The 21,058-nt window shown below is 42.8% G+C and overlaps 1 protein-coding gene across 5 annotated transcripts in view; it reads left to right on the top strand.

Annotated features, from left to right (window-relative positions):
• Positions 1 to 21,058, top strand: part of HECTD1 (HECT domain E3 ubiquitin protein ligase 1) — a 267,514-nt gene that overhangs the window by 236,220 nt on the left and 10,236 nt on the right. For all 5 annotated transcript variants that reach the window (XM_077464799.1, XM_077464802.1, XM_077464800.1 and 2 more), the window contains 4 exons: positions 5,109 to 5,187; positions 12,638 to 12,734; positions 13,093 to 13,243; positions 13,748 to 13,892. In XM_077464799.1, the coding sequence (XP_077320925.1) occupies positions 5,109 to 5,187; positions 12,638 to 12,734; positions 13,093 to 13,243; positions 13,748 to 13,892 (472 nt within the window). The remainder of the gene's footprint in view (positions 1 to 5,108; positions 5,188 to 12,637; positions 12,735 to 13,092; positions 13,244 to 13,747; positions 13,893 to 21,058) is intronic.

Genomic DNA, 21,058 nt, shown 5'->3' with positions numbered 1-21,058 from the left:
GTCCATGGGTCCCCCACCCCCATCTTTACGGGAAGTGAGGGTTATGTTTACCCTACTTCACTAATAATTTTCTGAAGTATGGTAATGTGGAAACAGTCAACTATGCAGAGGCCTGGTTGGGAAGGACATTGGGGACAATAATAAGTGGTGTCTCTTCTAACTCCTCCTCTGGTGCACACCCAGCATTTTTTCTGACGTTTTTGGCCTGTTGGTCTAGGAAGGATTTTATTGGGAATGTGGCATTCGGAGAGTCTGCTAATCACATTGGATCAAATGTTTTCTGGTGGGCTATTCAAGAATATAAGGGCAGTGGTGATTTCCTTCTGGTAGCCAAGGAAGGGTTTGGGGCTTTCAGTGGAGTTAGTAGGTGTTGTATATGGCAAATTAAACAAATAAATTGATAATTTTGTATACCACTGGTATGTTCGTCTTGTGGTATTGTAGGGTTTGAGCATTTGGTCTTTGAAGTCGACACCCCCATGAACATATTGTATTTGTGGATACATGTTGGCTTTTAGATTGGGCCATTCCTCCTGGTGATCTCCATGACGGTATTATTGTGGATCGAAGAATGCATGTAGATATCCCTTCTGTCCCTCCACTTCACAGCCAGAATTTCCTCATTCTGCAAGCTTGCATTCTCCCCTGTTCTTAACTTCTTATTGACGAGGCTTTGAGGAAAGCCCTTCCGGTTCGTCCTTACGGTGCCACATGCTGGAGTGTTCTTCCTGTGAAGGTTGCGGAACAGGGGCAAACTCGTATTATTTATGTACAAATGGTAGCCTTTCTCCAGGAGTGGGTTTATGAGTTCCCAAACGACTTTCCCGCTTGATTCCATGTAGTCTGGGCAATTAGGGGGATGCAGCTGGGTGTCCTTCCCTTCATATACCATGAAGGCATATGTATACCCTGTAGCTCGGTCGCACAACTTATACAGCTTCACAAAATCTGAAATTTATTTTCTAGACATTGTTGGTAGGCACTGATGACGTGGCACTGGTGACTCGTGACACTGACAGATGGCACTGATAGGTACTGTGACACCAGTGGGCACTGTATTTACTGTGTTTTAACTGTAATTTGTGTTGGCACTCACAAAATCTGCAGCACAGAAGCTCTCCCTCCTCACACGCGGTCTGTGTGGGAGTAGGGAGAGAAGTCAATTAGCGATGATCTCGTATTTTTACATTTGAGATGATCTCTCATTGGACACGTCAATTGAGTGCTAAATTTCACAATCTGTTATTGGCTGTGTCCAAGGGACACGGCCAACACAAATTTCCCTCGATGTGCCCCCTCGGGGAACAGGTAAACAGGAGGATGTCCGTGGGCACCCTCCTAGCAAATAGGCCCGCGCTATAGCCATCTTTCGGCTATAGCGCAGCGGGGAATGGTTAAGCAGTACACATACATAAAAGTCCAAGCTATGATCATGTCACAATCAACCGATAAAATCCTTGTGAGTTTCAAGCAGTGATCGTGCAAGTGTATCAGCATCTGTACATAGCTATCCCGACGATCGTTTCATCATAAATGACATTCTGATATCGAGGCTTCCTACACTCCATCTTGCATCCTGAGTTGCTTTGAACCTCCAGGTGTATACCATCCGCGACCATAGGAGAGGAACGCCCGGATTTCTTTCTCAGTGGATCAGAGATCCAACCAGGTGCTGTGTGACCTCTCTGAGTCAGAGGGGTCACTGGCTTTCTGGTAATCCTCCATTTTTGTTATGGTGATGGGTGTCACGCTGTCAGGTGTATGATTGTCATTTCCAAACGCTCTCCTCTTCCATGAAGGAATCCAGCTTTATATGAAATTTTTGTCTGCATAATTGCACTTTATTCACATGTGATGCAGTTTAGCATACGTGTCTTTAAACTTTATTCACAGTTATTATTGTTTATTTACTGTTGGTTATCTTCACATTAGTATATTGTGATATTTGTCAGTATTTGCATGAATGCACTTTTGTTAAAGTGGTTGTAAACCCTTACAAACCACTTTGACCTACAGGTAAGCCTAGATTAAGGCTTACCTGTAGGTCCAAGAAATATCTCCTAAACCTATACGGTTTAGGTGATATTTACAAAGACAGGCACCGCTGTCTACGGCGCACAGGCATATCACTGCGATATGCCGCTCGTGTCGGCTCCCGCGCGCATGCGCGATAGTGACGTCATCGCGGCTCCGGCGAATCACAGTGCCGGAGCAGCGAGACCTGAAAGTCACTCCGGGATACATGGCAGCGGCGAAGATGAAGACTGAGAACCGCTTCGGGGGCTTCGTTTTTAGGTAAGTTATTCATAATGAACTAGTATGTTATGCATACTAGCTCATTATGCCTTTGCCTTGCAGGTTGCATCATTTTTTTATTTAATTTTTTATTGTCTTTACTTCCTCTTTAAGCGCTGCACTCTTTTTACATATATTATCTGTGTTTGGGTTATAATGCACAGCTGCTCATTAACTTTAGTCCCTAGCGCTGATATACCCTTAACATTTAAAATCTAGTGAAACCAATTGCCAGAAGTCGCCTAATTAGTAAATTGAGTCCACCTGTGTGTAATTGAACCTCAGTATAAATACAACTGTTCTGTGAAGCCCTCATAGGTGTGTTAGAGAACCTTAGTGAACAAACAACATCATGAAGGCCAAGGAACAAACAGGGCAGGTCAGGGATAAAGTTGTGGAGAAGTTAAAAGCAGGATTAGGTTATCAAAAATATCCCAAGCTTTGAATATCTCATGGAGCACGTGTTCAATCCATCATCCAAAAATGGAAAAAGTATGGCACAACTGCAAACCTACCAAGACATGGCCATCCATCCACCTAAATTGACAGGCTGTGCAAGGAGAGCATTAATCAGAGAAGCAGCCAAGAGGCCCATGGTAACTGGAGGAGCTCAGGTGGGAGAATCTGTCCACAGGATAACTATTAGTCGTGCTCTCCACAAATCTGGCCTTAATGGAGAGTGGCGAGAAGAAAGCCATTGATGAAAGTAAGACATAAGAAGTCCCATTTGCAGTTTGCAAGAAGCCATGTGGGGGACACAGCAAATATGTGGAAGAAGGTGCTCTGGTCAGATCTGTTGAGAACTTTTTGGCCTAAAAGCAAAACGCTATGTGTGGCGGAAAATAAACACTGCACATCACCCTGAATACACCATTTCCACTGTGAAACATGGTGGTGGCAGTATCATGTTGTGGGGATTCTTTTTTTCAGCAGTGACAGGGAAGCTGGTCAGAGTTGATGGGAAGATGGTCAGAGTTGATGGGAAGATGGATGGAGCCAAATACAGGGCAAACCTAGAAGAAAACCTGTTGGAGTCTGCAAAAGACTTAAGACTGGGGTGACGGTTCACCTTCCAGCAGGACAACAACCCTAAACATACAGCCAGAGCTACAATGGAATGGTTTAGATCAAAACATATTCATGTGTTAGAATGACCCAGTAAAAGTCCAGACCTAAATCAAATTGATAATCTGTGGCAAGACTTGAAAATGGACAGATAAATAACCAAAGCGCCAAAGATAATTATTAACAATAATCCAGTTAACAGCTGCAGTGGAAAAACTTGCTGTGCAAATATACTTATGAAAAATCAATACACCGTGCTAAATGGTATATTATCAAAATTTTAAAAATGTATTAAACAGATTGCATTATGTTGCTTCAACCACATTAGTGACTGTCCCAAATAAGTGATAAACAGTGCTCACGTTGAGCGGTATTATATCCGTGCTGCTAGGTGCTCAGACAAGGTGCCCCCACATGGATGTAAACTCACCCCTCCGTATGGTCCGACAGGCATGTGGGGAGACCCCTGGAGATATCCTCGTACTGACGATTCCTGAAGTGGATAAGCCTGATATTCACACTGGGTGCCAGGGTACAGGCACCCATTCATGTGAGTGTAATTATATTATTTTAACTTTTTAAATAAACCTTGTACAATGATATTGCGCAATGAGGTCCTTTTCTTCATGCTTACATGAGGCTTCTCCACTTCAGGAATCGTCAGTACAAGGAATATCTCCAGGGTTCTCGCAACATGTCTTTTTGACTATACTAGCGATAGTTGGTCCATACGGAGGGGTGAGTTTAGATCCATGTGGAGGCACCTTGTTTGAGCACCTAGCAGCACGGATATACTACTACTCAACACGAGTACTGTTTATCACCTAGTTGGGACAGTCACTAATGTGGGTGAAGCAACATTATGCAATCTGTTTAAATGTTATTTTTTAATTTTGTTAATATACCAAGACTTGAAAATTGTGGTTCACAGACGCTCTCCATCCAATCTGACAGAGCTTGAGCGAATTTTGCAAAGAAAATTGGGCAAGAATTTTGCTCTCTAGATAAAGACTTTCAGCTGTAATTGTAGCCAAAGGTGGCTTTACAAAGAACATTTTTAAAGCTGAAGTCCGCCGTATTTTTTTTTTTTTAAAAGCCAGCAGCTACAAATCCTGCAGCTGCTGACTTTTAAATAATGACACTTACCCGCCCAGCGCGCCCACGATGTCAGCCCCCGAAGCCGATCTCTCGATCGTCTCTCGGGTGCTGCCGCCGCCATCTTGGTTATAGGAATCGGGAAGTGGAGCCTTTCGGCTTCATTTCCCGGTTCCCTACTGCGCATGCGCGAGTCGCGCTGCGCAATAAGGATGGTCCCCGCTGTCTCTGGGATCCATGTGTTTCTGCGGAAAGGGGCATAGCTTCTGCAGAATCTATGCCGGAAGTGGGTGCCTGCACCCCCCTCCCCCCTGAAAGGTGCCGATTGTGGCGCCGGAGGGGGGGGGGGGGGGTTCCAATGAGCGGAGGGTCCACTTTACGGTGGACCTCTGCTTTAACATATTGATTTGTAAAAAAAAAAATTTAAAACTATTTATAATTTTCCTTTCACTTCACAATTATGTGCCACTTTGTGTTGGTCTATCATATAAAATCCCAATAAAATACATTTAAGTTTTTGGTTTAACATGACAAAATGTGAAAAATGTCAAGGGGTATGAATACTTTTTCAAGGCACTGTACAAAACTATTAGAAAAAAAAAAGTCTTCGGCTATACTGTTATCTATATGTTGATTATTTTTTTTTTTTTCAGACTTAATTTCCAGTTCTGCCCTTCCTCTCGTGTTTACGGCTTCAGTGCAGTTGATCTGAAACCAAATGGTGAAGATGAGGTATGCAAACATTTTTGCTTTCTTAGATGCAGGGAATTTACACAGTGGTAGCATTTTCTATCTTTTATATTTAGAATGTACTGTATATACTCGAGTATAGGCCAACCCGAATATAAGCCAAGGCAATTTTACCACAAAAAACTGGGAACACTAATTGACTCGAGTATAAGCCTAGGGTGGGAAATTCAGCAGCTACTGGGTGAACAGTGTCCATGTGCAGCCTCACTGTGCCACCTTTGATAACTAACACTGATACAGTTTCCCAGCATTGTATCAGTGTTCCGTCTATCACAGAAGAGAAGGAGGCGGGGCTTTGTTACAATGGACGGCCGCCAAACAGACTGCATGACACAGCTGCAGATGGGCATCTCCTCACTCGAGTGTCAGGGGGGGGGGTTGTCAGCCTAAAAAAATGTGCTGATAAACTTGACTTGTACTTGAGTATATACTGTAATGATTGTTATTGGATTCAGGATTGGTAATAAAATCGATGTGTGCTATCTTCTGGATGGTCAAGTTGTTCGCATACAATCTTATAAAAAACTACGGCGGAGTATTCAATGGCAACAGGAATCTCTACAAACATTTGTAGCATTTTTCAAATAAAGCATATTCCAGAACTATGAATTAGTTTTTCTCCCTGCCGATTCCTTGGTTTCTCTTTTCCAACCTTCATATGAATCCTGAACTTTTAGAAATCGTTGTTGGCACAGACTCATTCTTTGGAGCATGTGGGTCTGGGAAGGCCTGCTGAGTAGTCCTGGGCACCCTGTCAGTGCAGAGGACTTGGTTGTGGGATTCCCAACCTTAACCAACATTCTGGAACTTAAAGTGATTTGGCTGGCTTCGAAGAATAGGTTCATCCTATTAGAGAGTTATCTGATCTGAGTTAATTTAAAGCGGGATTCCACCCTAAAGTGGAACCTCCGCTGATCGGAACCCCCCCCCACTCCGGTGTCACAATTGACACCTTTCAGGGGGGAGGGGGGTGGAGATACCTGTCAAAGACAGGTATTTTCACCCACTTCCGGGCATAGACTCCCACGGGAGTCTACGCCATTTCCTGCCCTGCCGCGCTGTCTGCTGGGACACACACGGGTCCCAGTGACAGCGCGGAGATTTCCTATTGCGCGGCTCGCGCATGCGCAGTAGGGAACCGGGAAGTGAAGCTGATTCGCTTCACTTCCTGATTCCCTCACCTAGAATGGCGGCGGCAGCAGCCGAGGCCCGAGCGGTCGATCGGCCTCGGGTGCCGGCATCGCTGGAACCCGGGACAGGTGAGTGTCCATTTATTAAAAGTCAGCAGCTGTAGTATTTATAGCTGCTGGCTTTTAATATTTTTTTTTTTTGGCGGAATCCCTCTTTAAATGACACCACGGTGGTGATGTACATCAAGAAACGGACAACTATCACCATGGCAAGAGAAGCAGTTTGGATCCTGTACTGGGCAGAACTTCACATTCTAGTTAGATGTGGACCTCCTAGCTTGCAGGTTCAAACTGAACAGGTTTGTCTCCAGACAAGAGGACTCCTCATTGGTTGCTCTGGTGGCTCTATGGGATCAGTACATGCCTTTTTTTCTCACTCCTCGTCTGGTTCCAATTCACCTAAAAGAAATTTCTCTCCATTGTCTGGATGTGGTTTGTGCTGCCAAAGTCCTTCTCTTAGCCACTGCTTCATTCAGTATGACAGTTTCACATTTTGTAATCCCTGATGGATCCTGTAAGGTTGCATTTATTTCTCATTCCAACATCTCTAAATGGTTCACAGAGGCGATCAATCAAGCTAATGGTCTGTCTTGGGTTGAACCATTTTTGGTTTTCATGGGCTTCTTAGGAAATGTTTGCTGTGTTGCCCATCACTTTTGGACTGCTTTAGACGTGCTAAATATTTAAGACATCCTGTGTCCCTGAATGTACATGTGCTCACTGTAAAATCCCTTTTTATTTTTATTTTGTAATTCTTGATATTTTCAAAAAAAAATTGTTACAAAACAGATCCTTTGGGCATTCCCAGGGTTAGAGAAATACAAATTTATAAACCGGTACTTATCAACAGGTTAGCTACTACACAGGACAGTAGACAACCTAAAATTCAGTTGCTCAGTCTTTAAATTTGATAAAGGAGTGAGATTAAAATGTGCTACACTTCAATAGGAATGAAATATCCCAGGAGGGCGCTTGTGTACTAGGCTTAGTATACTGTAGGTTTAAAACAGAGGAATAATGTAAATATGAATAATAAAGAGTTTTAGATGGTAATAGTATAAAGAGAGGAATTAGAGATCAACAGATTCAGCCCCTATTGTTCAGCAGCATTTGTGGAAGAGTATTCCAGCCATATTTTCCATTTTACATACTTTGTCGAATTTAGCAATACATCCACAAGAGTGGTATGTAGCTTTAAACAATGGAATTGCAGAATTAATCAGAGTTTTCCAAAAATTCAGGGAGGGAGTCTCTGGTTGTTTCCATGTTAATAGTATTGCCTTACGGGCATAAAAGAGCAGCAGTCCTTTAAGGGTTTTGTTAGCCCAACAAACAAACCAATATAGTCCGTGGGATTGTCATTGTTAATAGCGAGGCTATAAACTGCACTACTTCCTCCCAGAAAGAGTGCAGTTTGAGACAAGACCATGACAGAAACCTGCCTCCAAATGACCACATTTCCAACAGCTAGGATAGGCCCCCAGATAAATTTTATTCAGCCGTTGCGGAGTTAGATAAACCTGATGTAGAAGCTTAAATTGGATTGAGCGGTCCTTTTACAGCTACTGATTGAAGAAAGGGGTATTCCCACGTGTCTTCCCTATCTTCCATATCTAGTTCAGGAAAGTCTGCACGCCATTTAGCCTCTAGAGTTTCAAGAACAAAATGCATTGATGGCAGTAGTGTGTTATATATGTTAGATGAGGGGTTTTCCAGTTCATTATATCAGAGTACTGTTTCCAGGTTGGAATGTAGGATTACTATTCACTGAGACCCAAATTGGTTAGGAAAAGCATGTCCGAGCTGAAGATGCCTAAAGAAATAATGATTGGGTAACTTGAATTTCTGTTTGAGATCATTAAAGGGAAGGATAGCCCCATCTTCGTTACATAGTAGGTGAGGTTGAAAAAAGACACAAGTCCATCAAGTCCAACCTATGTGTGTGATTATATGTCAGTTTTCCCTTGTATATCCCTGTATGTTGTGGTCGGTAAAGGAATTCCACTTCCTTACCGCTCTTACAGTAATAGTTACATAGTAGGTGAGGTTAGAAAAAAAAAATATGTTCAGTTACCTAAATGACCCTTGTTCTCGGTTCAGAGATGGAATGAAATTCCGCAAGAAGTGGATTTAACCATAGGGGGGTAGCCGCAGACCATCTATTTGATTCTGCTTTATGTTTACACATTTGTGTTTGCCACACCCTTATCACAGATTTCATACAGTGTGTCAGAGCAAAAGGTGCTTGAGGGCCTCTGTATAGTGCAAAAATTTGGGGAAGATCTGAGCAGGCTAACCCCCCTTCTGTCCAGGGCCTCTGGATGATTGATTTGCCTATACCTGGGAGTTTTAGATTTCCATAGGAAGGGAAAAATAATGGCATCTAATATTGTAAAAAAAAAAAAAAATTGTGGTATCCAGATTGGGGGTGTGTTGTATGAAATATATATTTAAAAAAAAGGGATCACTTAATTTTAAATAGATTTATTTTGCTATAAGGCCCAATTCACACCTGAGTGTTTTGTAGCTTTAAGCCTGATTTTTCACAATTAACTTTGTCCAGATAGGACTGTGAAATGAGAAAAGATGTTGAGAGCTTCTTGAAGAGAGGGTCCAGAACAATTTAGAAAAAGTATTGAATCGGCATGTAGAGCCAGTTTAATGCCAGGTCAATCCTTAAGGTGGACTTATGAGACAAGGGCAGATGTAAGAAGGTTTGGCAAAAGCGTGCTTCCATCTCCAAGGTTCCATTAATGCAAAAGTATCAGCCCACTGCCCTATGTCAGGGTTTGCCTTCCATTGTGGGTTAGTGGTGTCTAGTATAGCATCTAGAATGGCATTAAAGTCCCAACCAATTAAAGCATGAGTGGATTGGTAGAGAGCTAGTTTTTCATAAACCGCACAGAGATGTCTATTGGGAGGGTAGGTAGATATTTACCAATTACACAAGTAGAGGCGCAAAAAATCATATAATAATATACTCTAAGAGGGCTGTCTGTATAAAGTTATATAGGACGATAATGCATATAAGAACTTTTAGTTCTCAAGTCCCAGGAAAGTGTCTTTCATTCTTTGAGTGGGACTTTCAACATGCAGGCCTGCCACCACAGGGAGCTGAAACCAGGCTCCTAGACTGTTACAGAGAAAGAGAAGAAGAAGGGGGCGCCCCCTTCTTCTTCTCTTTCAGATATTTACCAATGCCCACAGAACTGCATGCATTTCTAGGACTAATATGATATTCCTTCCTCCAGGGTCTGTTATTACCCTCACCACTGGCGTGTATGTGGAGTAGGTTGCGTGGAAGGCTTGCCAAACCCATGCCCTGCGCAAAGCCAGGACACCGCTTCCAGTCAAATGTGTCTCTTGTAGAAACAAAATATGGGACTTATGAGAGTGCAGATACTTAAACATTAAGGAACGTTTACATTTATTGTTAAAGTGGTTGTATACCCAAAAATATCTCCTAAACCTGTACGGTTTAGGAGATATTCCCCTCGGTATGCGCCGCTGACTGCAGCAGCACATGCGCACAAGGGGATTCTCGGCCTGAAAATCCGGCAGTGGCCGGCCGGAATGAAATCTCCCGCGCACATGCGCGGGAGTGACACTCACAGCGCCGGAGCCACGATACCCGGAAGAAACGCAGAGGGAGCATGTCAGCTCCCTTGGCGTGGATCGGGCCAGATGTCGGGGCCTCATTCTAAGGCAAGTATTTCATAATGAGCTAGTATGCGGTGCATACTAGCTCATTATGCATTTTGCTTTGCAGGTTTAAAAAAAAAAAAAAAAAATTGGGTTTACTACCGCTTTAAGGCCCCGTATGTTCCAAGAGATCAGCATGCTTTCAGACATAAGTAAAACGTTTAGAAAACTGTTCAACAGGAGCAATATAAAATCCCTTTTTAAAGAGTCCATTGAGGGGCAAAGGTCCCACCTCCATTTTTATGATAATGCTCTCTACTGCTTTGCGGTATAATCCAAAAGCAAAACTCCAAGAATTATCCACTTGCCGACCAGCCGCAGAATGGCACGACTGGGTGAAACAATGTTATGTTGCTTCGCCCTGTGGCAACTGCTGCTCGCCCCCAGAGCCGATGCAAGTGCCCGGCGGTCGCAATGACCACCGAGCTCCTGCGATCACTTGTGACACACCGAGTACCGGGATCTGTGTGTGTAAACACACAGACCCCAGTTCTCCAAGGGGAGAAGAGACTGATTGTGTGTTCATATAAAGTATGAACAGCGATCTGTCATCACCCCTAGACTGTCCCATCTCCCCTTCAGTTAGAACCCAGAGAGGGAACACAGTTAACCCCTTGACCGCCCCCTAGTGTTAACCCCTACCCTACCAATGACACGTTTACAGGAATCGCTGCATTTTTATAGCACTGATCGCTGTATAAATGGCAATGGTCCCAAAAATGTGTGAAAAGTGTCCGATGTGTAATCACAGATCACCACCATTACCAGTAAAATAAATAATAATAATAATAAAAATGCAATAAATCTTTCTCCTATTTTGTAGACACTATAACTTTTGCACAATCCAATCAATATACGCTTATTGCTATTTTTATTACCAAAAATATGTAGAAGAATACATATCGACATGAACTGAGGAAAAATTTAGCTTTTTTTTTTTTTTTTTTTTTTTAAATGGGGATATTTATTATAGCAAAAAGTACAAAATATTGTGTGTTTTTCACAATTGTCGTCCTTTTTTTTGTTTATAGTGCAAAAAATAAAAACCGCAGAGATGATCAAATAACAATAAAAGAAAGCTCTATTTGTTCGAAAAAAAGGACCTCCATTTTGTTTGGGTGCAACGTTGCAGTTGCAAAACCGTGCAATTGTCAGTTAACTCGACGCAGAGCCGAATCGCAAAAAATGGCCTAGTCATTCAGCAGCCAAATATTTCCCGGGGCTGAAGTGGTTAAAGCACTTTTAAAAATCTGCTGGTTTAGAGGGCATTAAGTCTGAGGTGGGTGCCACCATGTGGACTTATCTCTTTTATCATTAAATTTTTATTGCGTGCTGGGAGAACAGATATTTATATACCCTCAGTGCAATGACAGGAAAGATGTGCTCTGCTACACAGCAGCTGGTCTATCCGTCTCTCCCCTTGGCTGTCCGTCTCTCCCCTTGGCTGTCCGTCTCTCCCCTTGGCTGTCCGTCTCTCCCCTTGGCTGTCCCCCCCCCTCCATTTGGCTGTACGACCCTCCCCTAGTAGGAGTGGGGGAGGAGCACTTCTGCAAGTGGCTGCAGCTACTGTAAGGAGGATCTGAAGGTCCAGTACTGGAAGTATAGCAATAGTTGTATACTCGGCACTCCGTAAACCTGTGTGTGTGTATATGTGTAATATATATATATATATATATATATATATATATATATATATATATATATATATATATATTTAAATGCATATTAAAGTGGTTGTAAATGTCAGACATCTCTATAGTGTGTACGTGTCTCAATTCAGAGCTCTATGTATCATTTCTGTCTGCTACTTCGTTCCTCTGCTATCAACAGGAGTCACTGCTGACAAGTTTTCCTGACACCAAAAGAAAAATGAGAGATGTGACTGTAAGCTCTGTAGAGTGTAACTTCAGCCCTCGTCCCCTTTTTATGGACTTTATGATGAACTTTTTAAATTCACACATACACCTGACTGTATTTAAAGTGTTTGTTACCCCAACATTCATATTCCTGATATGTGCTTGCTGTACCATGAGAAAGGATCCTGGTCTCTCTGTATTGCTTCCTTTGTGTGAAATCCCTGGTGTTTGTGCTAGTCCCTCTGCTTTTCTATTAAAAACTGACCACACTGAGCAGGAGAGCACACCGTGGTCCATTCCCTAGCTATGCTGGGAACTTGGTGTACTCTCTTCCAATGATAAGACTTGTCCTGGCACACCCCTGCTGCTCAGCGTTCACTGAGAAGTTCAGTGTTCAGTCTCCCTGATGGGGGCATAGACTGCAATAAAAACCTTAGAGGTGTTCTAATCCCTCTCTACGCTATCCAAAGTTTTGCCTTCAGTTATACTTGATAGATTTCCTGTGTCCCCCAGGTACTGTGACTAGAAAAATCCTCTTAGGTTTAAAGTGAACCTATGTTGATCAGTAATGTTTGCAAAGCTGCTTGTTTGGCACATTATAAGCTAAAGGTCATTTATATCTAGAACATGGTTTTGGGTCCAGATTTGTTGTAAACCGCATTATTTACTTTCCATTTCTTGCAGATGGTGACTATAGACAACGCTGAAGAATATGTAGACCTTATGTTCGATTTTTGCATGCAGACTGGTGGTGTGCAAAAACAGATGGAAGCATTTAGAAGTAAGTGTCACATTGATCCACGTCAGAGACCACTACACAAAAATTTCTTTATAGAAAAGCTTCAAGTACAACATACAGATTTATGCTAGAAATATTCAGTACATTTCGGGAACTAGATGTAATCATTTTAAGCCTTGGTAATGGAACTGATAACAGCTGGAAAAGGTTTACATGATCATATCCTAGCCTGCCTTCATCTTCACCTGTGTGTCCTAGACAGATCAGGATCTAAACTGAAACACTCGTGTTTACTGAGGGGTGTACTTTCAGATGTCCACAGAATGTAAAGTGCATAGGATTTAGGATAGGCCAAATAATTTGCTGAATAACTTTAATTTTACTTGGTGGTTTTCTCTAGGTGGCTTTAATAAAGTATTCCCTATGGAGAAACTGGGATCTTTTAGCCCAGAGGAAGTCCAAATGATACTCTGTGGAAACCAATCACCTTCCTGGTCAGCTGAAGACGTCATCAACTACACAGAGCCCAAATTAGGATACACAAGAGAGAGGTGCGTAACTATAATTCATATACATTCATAAAGACCTCAAACATATACAGCATCTTATCCAAAGATCTGTTCACATTGTGTCATCTGCCATAATCAAAAAACATGGGAATGTTTTGAATTATTGAGGTGCACACAAAAAAACAATTGGAGAAATTGTACTGAAATTATGTTTCTCGGTTTTTTTTGTGCTTCTTACATTTTCTCATTGTTATGTCAACCCTAAAAAAAAAAAAGTAAAAGAAAATTGTATCGCTTTAAATTAAGAAAGTTGGCAGGCAGTTTCCAAAGTGAAAACAATCTTTCTCTGCTTCATTTGATTGGTTTGTTTGAGTGCAAAGAATACAGTTAGTGGTCCAAAATTGGTTTCAATGATTGATCAGATTTTTCACAACCAATGTAATCCTTTTCATTTTAATGCTTTTAGATGAGTTAAAGTGGGTTGAAATAATGGTGATTAAAAACAATTATAGAATAATATCATCAATATATTTTGGACTTTTACAGCCCGGGCTTCCTTCGGTTTGTGCGGGTCCTCTGTGGTATGTCATCAGATGAGAGGAAGGCTTTTCTACAGTTTACAACTGGGTGCTCTACATTGCCTCCCGGAGGACTCTCCAATCTGCATCCACGCCTCACAGTAGTAAGAAAAGTAAGTGCTACATTTTACTAGTATAGTAAGTACAATGTTCACTGATGTGGTTGCTTAAAGTGGATGTAAACCCACTCTCATCCTTTCTAAACTACTGCAATATTGGTTATCTAGAAGGATATACATGCCTCCTGCATGTATACTTATCTGTCAAATGTCTCCCCTCTGTCTGATATGAGACCCGAATAACTGCAGATATTGTGGGTGGGTCTGTTTTCCAGGGCTCAGTGGGTGAAGTCGTGATGTCAGTAGAATCCCTGCCCACCTCTACACTCCTTTTATCAACATGTATTCTCTCCTGTGTATTTCTTACACTGAAATTCTGCTATCTAACATCCAGTCAAAACCCAGAAAAGTCCCCACATGACTTCAGCATGCCAATCATGCTGAGGTGTGGAACAGCCAATCCTTGCAGAGCAGCAGAAGAAAGGAGTGGAAGGGAATTAAAAAATAATGCATGTCTCTTAGGCTAGTACACAAGATATGTAAATCACCTGTCACTCACAGCAAGCTGTCACTTAACTGATATGATTATTGGGGATTTTGCAAGAACAAAACAATTTTTAGGGCCAAGTAGGTAAAAAATATTTCATTGTTTATAACAAAAAAATAACTTAACTTCAGATTGGATACTGGCAAGCTTGTGAGTCCTCCATATTTGCAAAACCGTGTGTTAGGTCTTTTTTACATTTTTTTTTTCCCTTTCTTTCCATATAGCTGGTTATTTATATTTACCATTGCATATAGATATCCAAGAATAATTTTTTTTTTTTTTAAACTTTACATATTACCTAAATTGCACACCCCACTAATCGACATAATAATGAAAATTGTTGAAAACTATCGTATTTATCGGCGTATAACACACACCCCAGGTTTAGGAGGGAAGTTTAAGAGGAAAAAAAAAAACGTACATTTAAAAGCCCATCAATGCAGCCTTATCAGTGTCCATCTGCAGCCTTGTCCATCATTGCACACTTGTCAGTGTAATTTGCAGCCTTGTCCATCAGTTGCAGCATTGTCATGCAGCCTTGTCAATCATTTGCAGCATTGTCATGCAGCCATGCCCATCGTTGCACCCTTGCCAGTGTCATTTGCAGCCTTGTCAGTTTTTTGTGCAGCTTTTCCTTTTAAAAATGGCGCCGCCGATACAGAGCCAGATGTCCTGTGCATCTCGGCGGTGCTCGGTAATTCTCTGTGGCTTTCAGCTGCCTTCGGCCAATCTCGGCAGATTTCGGCCAACTTCGTTCGTTCTCGGCCGATTTCGGCCGTTCTCAACAGCTTTCGGCTGCCGAGAAGAGCCGAAGGCGGCTGAAAGCCACATAGAGGCTCACAACGGCGGGGGGTCGGCTTATAACATGCACCCGCGATCTTCCCCTGATTTTAAGGGGAAAAAAGTGCGTGTTATACGCTGGTAAATACGGTATTTTTATTATCAGTTGGTCAATGCGTACTTTTTATTATTATTCCATCACTGACCCCCTAATATCGGGACACCCAATTAGGCTGCTGTCACAGCTGTAGTCTACATCAATCACCAAGGGTGTACCAGGGGTCATGCAGCCTTCAAGAAAAGCAAGCAAGATCAACACATAAAACAGAACATTGTCCAGCAATCTCAGCTGTTTACATCACAAGAGTGGACAACTGAAAGGGAGATTACCTCTGCTGCCACTGCCTGGACTAAGAGTAATAGTTAATTTACCCCAGCATCTTCAGTATGAGTTTACAGGGATGGGGGACTTTGGATGTGGACATCCTGGTCTTCAGATTCAACACCAAATTACCTGTGTGCTACCCAGATCAGAGGTAGCAGTAGCATTGTATGCTCTGGTAATTCCCTGGGCTCAGTTCACGCTAATCTATGCCTTTTCTCCAGTGCACCTTCTACCTCGACTGTTTTGCAAAAGAGATGAGAAGAAACTGGTGATTCTTATTGGACCAAACTGGCACACCGGTATACTCAGACTGCTAGGAGACTACCCCTGTCCTCTTGCCAACAGGTCAGACCTACTGTCTTAAATCCCTCTATTCTATCCTGCTTCTCAGTTTAATGTCATGGCTGTTGAAGCCTGGGTCTTTAAAGACAGAGGTGTCTCCAAGTCTGCGATTCCTACCTTGCTAAAAGTAAGAAAAGCCACTTCTAGAAAGATCTATCGTACCTGGAAATTCTTCTTTGCCCGGTGTGAACCAAGGCACTTCAACCCCAGAGAATACTCAGTGCCTTGCATTCTGGCCTCCTTACATTCAGGGTTTGACCAGAACTTTGCTGGAAATACTCTGAAAGGACATTTTTCAGCCCTGACTTTTCCAAAAGTCTTTGTTTTCACTGTCCATTGTCTAAACCTTTATCCAAGTTTTTTTTTTTTTGTTTCGTGTTTGGGCCCCTTTTGCAGAGCACTTTGCACCTCCTTGGGACTGTAATCTGGTTCTTTCTGCCCTACAGAAACCCCAATTTGTGAACCCATCAGGGAAATCCCCGTAGATGAACTCTCCAGCAAACTAGCACTCTTGGTTGCTAGCACGTCTGTTAGACGTGTCTCTGAGCTAGCAGCCCTCTCCTGTAAGGAACCATTTCTCATCCTTGACAAAGACCAGGTATGCCAAAAGCATACCCTATGGTGGTATCAGTATTCCACCTCAATGAAGACCTCATACTTCCATCTTTGTGCCCTAAACCTAAGCACCCAAAGGAAAGTCATCTTTGCTGCCTGGATATTGTCAGAGCCATCAGAATCTACGTCAAAGTAGGCTTCTTTCATACAGATACCTTATTTGCCCTACCCTCAGGATCTCGGCAGGGAGAGCCTGCTTTAAAATCATCCATCGTCAGGTGGCTAAGACAACTCATCTCTGGAGCTTGTGCTTTAAAGTGAAAATCTACTTCATGCTCACTCTACTAGATCTATGTCTCCTGGGTATTTAGATATCAAGCCTCTGTTGCTCAACTTTGTAAGGCTGCCACCTGGACATCTGTATATACCTTTTCAAAGTTTTACAAGGTGGTAATCTGATCTTCTGTTGATATAACTTCTGGCTGCAAGGTTCTTGAAGTGGCACTTTGAAAGTTGGGTCTGTTGAAGCCTTTTGTTAATGTGCCTGTTGTCACTGTTCTGTTTGACTTATTTGTTGACCATGTTTCCTATTCATTGCTTGAGAAAATCCCAGGGTCTCAGAGTATCCAGTCTATGTCCTGTACAATTAGCATTTTCTTTTAACTTACCTGTAAATTACATATTTTGAATGCCCCAAGGCTATGTTCTGTACTTTTTTCTTTTAAAACGAATAAAAAGAATTTATAAAAAAAAAAATTACATATTTTGGAGTACAGTAACAGAATACAGGTCCTGTTCCCCTCTGATCCCGAGTTAGTCTTCATTGCTTGCTACAAACCTAAGGGCTCTCTGAGCAGGGTAAGGGTATGGTGGAGTATGGTCAAAAGTGTGCCAGTATACAGTCACCTGAAGGTTCCAGGCTATAACCCATGTCAATAATATTCCACTTGTGCCCTTTACTGTACTCCATGGAATGTAAATATAGGGCAAAGTTCCCTTCCCTTGTATGGTAGAAAAAAGCCCTGGGTCGTGTACTGATGATCAGGAATTGGGAGGCCTAGCAATTGGCTATCACAGTGATCAGTCACTCTACAGTCAACCCCTGTGTTATCTAGATTAGGGTCTAGTTCAGTTACAGGGTCAAGGGTCAGTGTGTTTTACGTAAGATTAGAAAACAAAATGAACACCATTTTTTCTGGGCCCTACCACGGGTACCAACAACAAAAGAATAAACACCTATATGGTGTATACAGCTAAATAAAAGCTTTAAAAAAAGATTGCATACTCTGGCAGAAATTGTGAAATTTCTGATGATGATAAGGGGCACTAATATGCAGCATTAATGGGCATTAAGTGGCACTGATAGGTAGCACTGATGGTGTGGACTAATGGGTGGCACTGATAGATGGTTCCGATGGGCACACTGATGAGGAGGCAATGGCAGGCATTACTGATTGGCAACCCTGGTGGTCCTGGGTGGCATCCCTGGTGGACATCCTGGTGGGGTGGGGGGGGCAGCACAGCGCTGATAATCAGTGCAGAACCCCCATCAGTGGAGCAGCTGATAGTCGGCGCAGAACCCCCACCCCCCTAAATGGAGCAGCTGATAGTCTTTCCTCTACTCGGCGCGAGTGGAGGAAAAGCTGATACATGGCTCTTCCTGTGTACACTGTCATTTGGACACAGCTGATCACATGGTAAAGAGCCTAAGTCAGAGGCTCTTTTCTGAGATCAGTGATGCAGTGTGTCAGACTGACGCACCACACCAACGATTGCCCTGCTACATGCACCCATGGCTTTATGTAGAGCAACAATTCTTTTTTTCAGATCCTCAGAGTTCTTTGGCATGAGGTGCCATGTTGAACTACCAGTGACCAGAATAAGAGATGTTACACTAAGTCCCATGACCCCGGGAAGGGAAAATGGCTAATTGGGCCCAATTTGGACATTTTCACTTAGGGGTGTACTCACATTTGCTGTCCTCAGAATAACTCAGCACACAGCCATTAATGTTAAACCGCCGGCAACAAAAGTGAGTACACCCCTAAGGGAAAATGTCCCAATAGGGACCAATTAGCCATTTTCCCTCCCCGGTTTCATGTGACTCATTAGTGTTACAAGGTCTCAGGTGTGTTATCGCTCTCACACTCTTTCTAGTCACTGAAATTCAACATGGCAATGAACTCTCTGAGGATATGAAAAAAAAGAATTGTTGCTCTACATAAAGATGGCCTAGGCTATAAGAAGATTGCCAAGACCGGAAACTGAGCTGCAGCACAGTGGCCAAGACCATACAGCAGTTTAATAGGACAGGTTCCACTCAGAACAGGCCTCACCATGGTTGACCAAAGAAGTTGAGTGCACGGGCTCGGTGTCCTATCCAGAGGTTGTCTTTGGGAAATAGACTTATGAGTGCTTCCAGCATTGCTGCAGAGGTTGAAGGGATAGGGGGTCAGCCTGTCAGTGCTCAGACCAAACGCCGCACACTGCATCAAATTGGTCTGCATGGCTGTCGTCTCAGAAGGAAGCCTCTTCTAAAGATGATGCACAAGAAAGCCCGCAAACAGTTTGAAGACAAGCAGACTAAGGACATGGATTACTGGAACCATGTCCTCTGGTCTGATGAGACCAAGATGAACTTATTTGGTTCAGATGGTGTCAAGTGTGTGTGGCGGCAACCAGATGAGGAGTACAAAGACAAGTGTGTCTTGCCTACAGTCAAGCATGTGATGATGATGGTGGGAGTGTCATGATCTGGGACTGCAAGAGTGCTGCCAGCACTGGGGAGCTACAGTTCATTGAGAAAACCATGAATGCCAACATGAACTGTGACATACTGAAGCAGAGCACGATCCCCACTCTTCAAAGACTGGACCTCAGGGTAATATTCCAACATAACGACCCCAAACACACCTCCAAGTTCACCACTACGTTGCTAAAGAAGCTGAGGGTAAGGGCCGGTTCACACTGCAGGCGAGGCGACTCCGACTTGCCTCGCCGCGACCTGCCGCGACCTCAGCGGCAACTTGCAGATGACTTCTGTATAGAAGTCAATGCAAGTCGCCCCGAGGTCGCCCAAAAGTAGTACAGGAACCTTTTTTCTGAGTCGGAGCGACTCGAGTCGCTCCTCTCAGAACGGTTCCAGAACAGAACGGGGGCGACTTGCGAGAGCGAGGCGAGGCGAGTCGTGTCGCCTCACATCGCCCGCTGTGTGAACCGGCTCTAAAGGTGATGGACTGGCCAAGTATGTCTCCAGACCTAAACACTATTGAGCATCTGCGGGGCATCCTCAAACAGAAGGTGGAGGCAAGCAAGGTCTCTAACATCTACCAGCTCCATGATGTCGTCATGGAGGAGGGCTCCAGTGGCAACCTATGTAGCTCTGGTGAACTCCATGCACAAGAGGGTGTACAGTGCTGGAAAATAATAATTTGTGGTGGCCACACAAAATATTGACACTTTGGGTCCCATTTGGACATTTTCACTTAGGGGTGTACTCACTTTTGTTGGCAACGGTTTAGACATTAATGGCTGTGTGTTGAGTTATTTTGAGGGGGCAGCAAATTTACGCTGCTATACAAGCTGTACACTCACTACTTTACATTGTAGCCAAGTGTAATTTATTCAGTGTTTATTTATATATATATATATATATATATATATATATATATATATATATATATATATATATATATATATATATATATATATATATATATACATACATACACACACACACACACACACACACACACACACACACATATATACACACACGCGCGCGCGCACACACACACACACAAGGAAGTCCAATTTGCAGCTATATTAAGAGAGTTCAAAACTCCTAAGATTACAACAGTTTTGGATCTGTCAGGATCCTTCATCAGGTAACACAAGCATCACAAGCAAAATATGCTTGTTATAGCTGATGAAGAATCCTGACAGGTCCAAAACTGTTATAATCTTAGGAATTGTTAACTTTCTCAATAAATCTACAAGGTGCGGCAGATTGTAATTTTTTATTTTTCTATACATTGGAGTTTGGGTGATCTCCGTTGTCTGCTTTGCACCTGAAGGATCGTTTTTCTGGGTGTGTGCTGCCCTGACCATCTCTCTCCTATATTATATATATATATATATATATATATATATATATATATATATATATATTATAATATAAGGGCTGCGGAAATTAACTATTAACTCCTCCTCCACTATACGTCATACACAGTGTGTCTCCAAGCTGAGTGTGAAAACTTTGGCCGCGCTGTGAGAAAAGTCCCGTCCTCCTCCTAGATCAGCTTGTGTGATAGAAGCAGTGTTCTATTTATCTATCACATGAGCTGATCTAGGGGGAGGGTGGGGCTTTTCTCACAACTCGGCTCGGAGACACACAGCGGGAGATGCCTGCGGACTGTGTAATCCAGGCACATGCACTGACTACAGTGAGGCTACGATTATGGGCATGGCCAGGCTGTGATTATAGGCATGGTGAGGCAGAGTTTATGACATGTGATGTCCTAGCCATGCCCCGCTATGTCCGGCTTCAGCCATTGCCATAACAGCTATGCTAAATCAGCTAAAAGTAGTTGGATCTGTATGTGCGTTATA

The sequence above is a fragment of the Lithobates pipiens genome, unplaced genomic scaffold, assembly GCF_037356315.1.
Source record: "Lithobates pipiens isolate NorthernLeopardFrog02 unplaced genomic scaffold, aLitPip1_a1.2 Scaffold_30, whole genome shotgun sequence".
In the NCBI taxonomy this organism is placed as follows: Eukaryota; Metazoa; Chordata; class Amphibia; order Anura; family Ranidae; genus Lithobates; species Lithobates pipiens.
The sequence above is the reverse complement of the archived record's forward strand: the minus strand, read 5'-3'. Positions and strand labels throughout refer to the sequence as shown.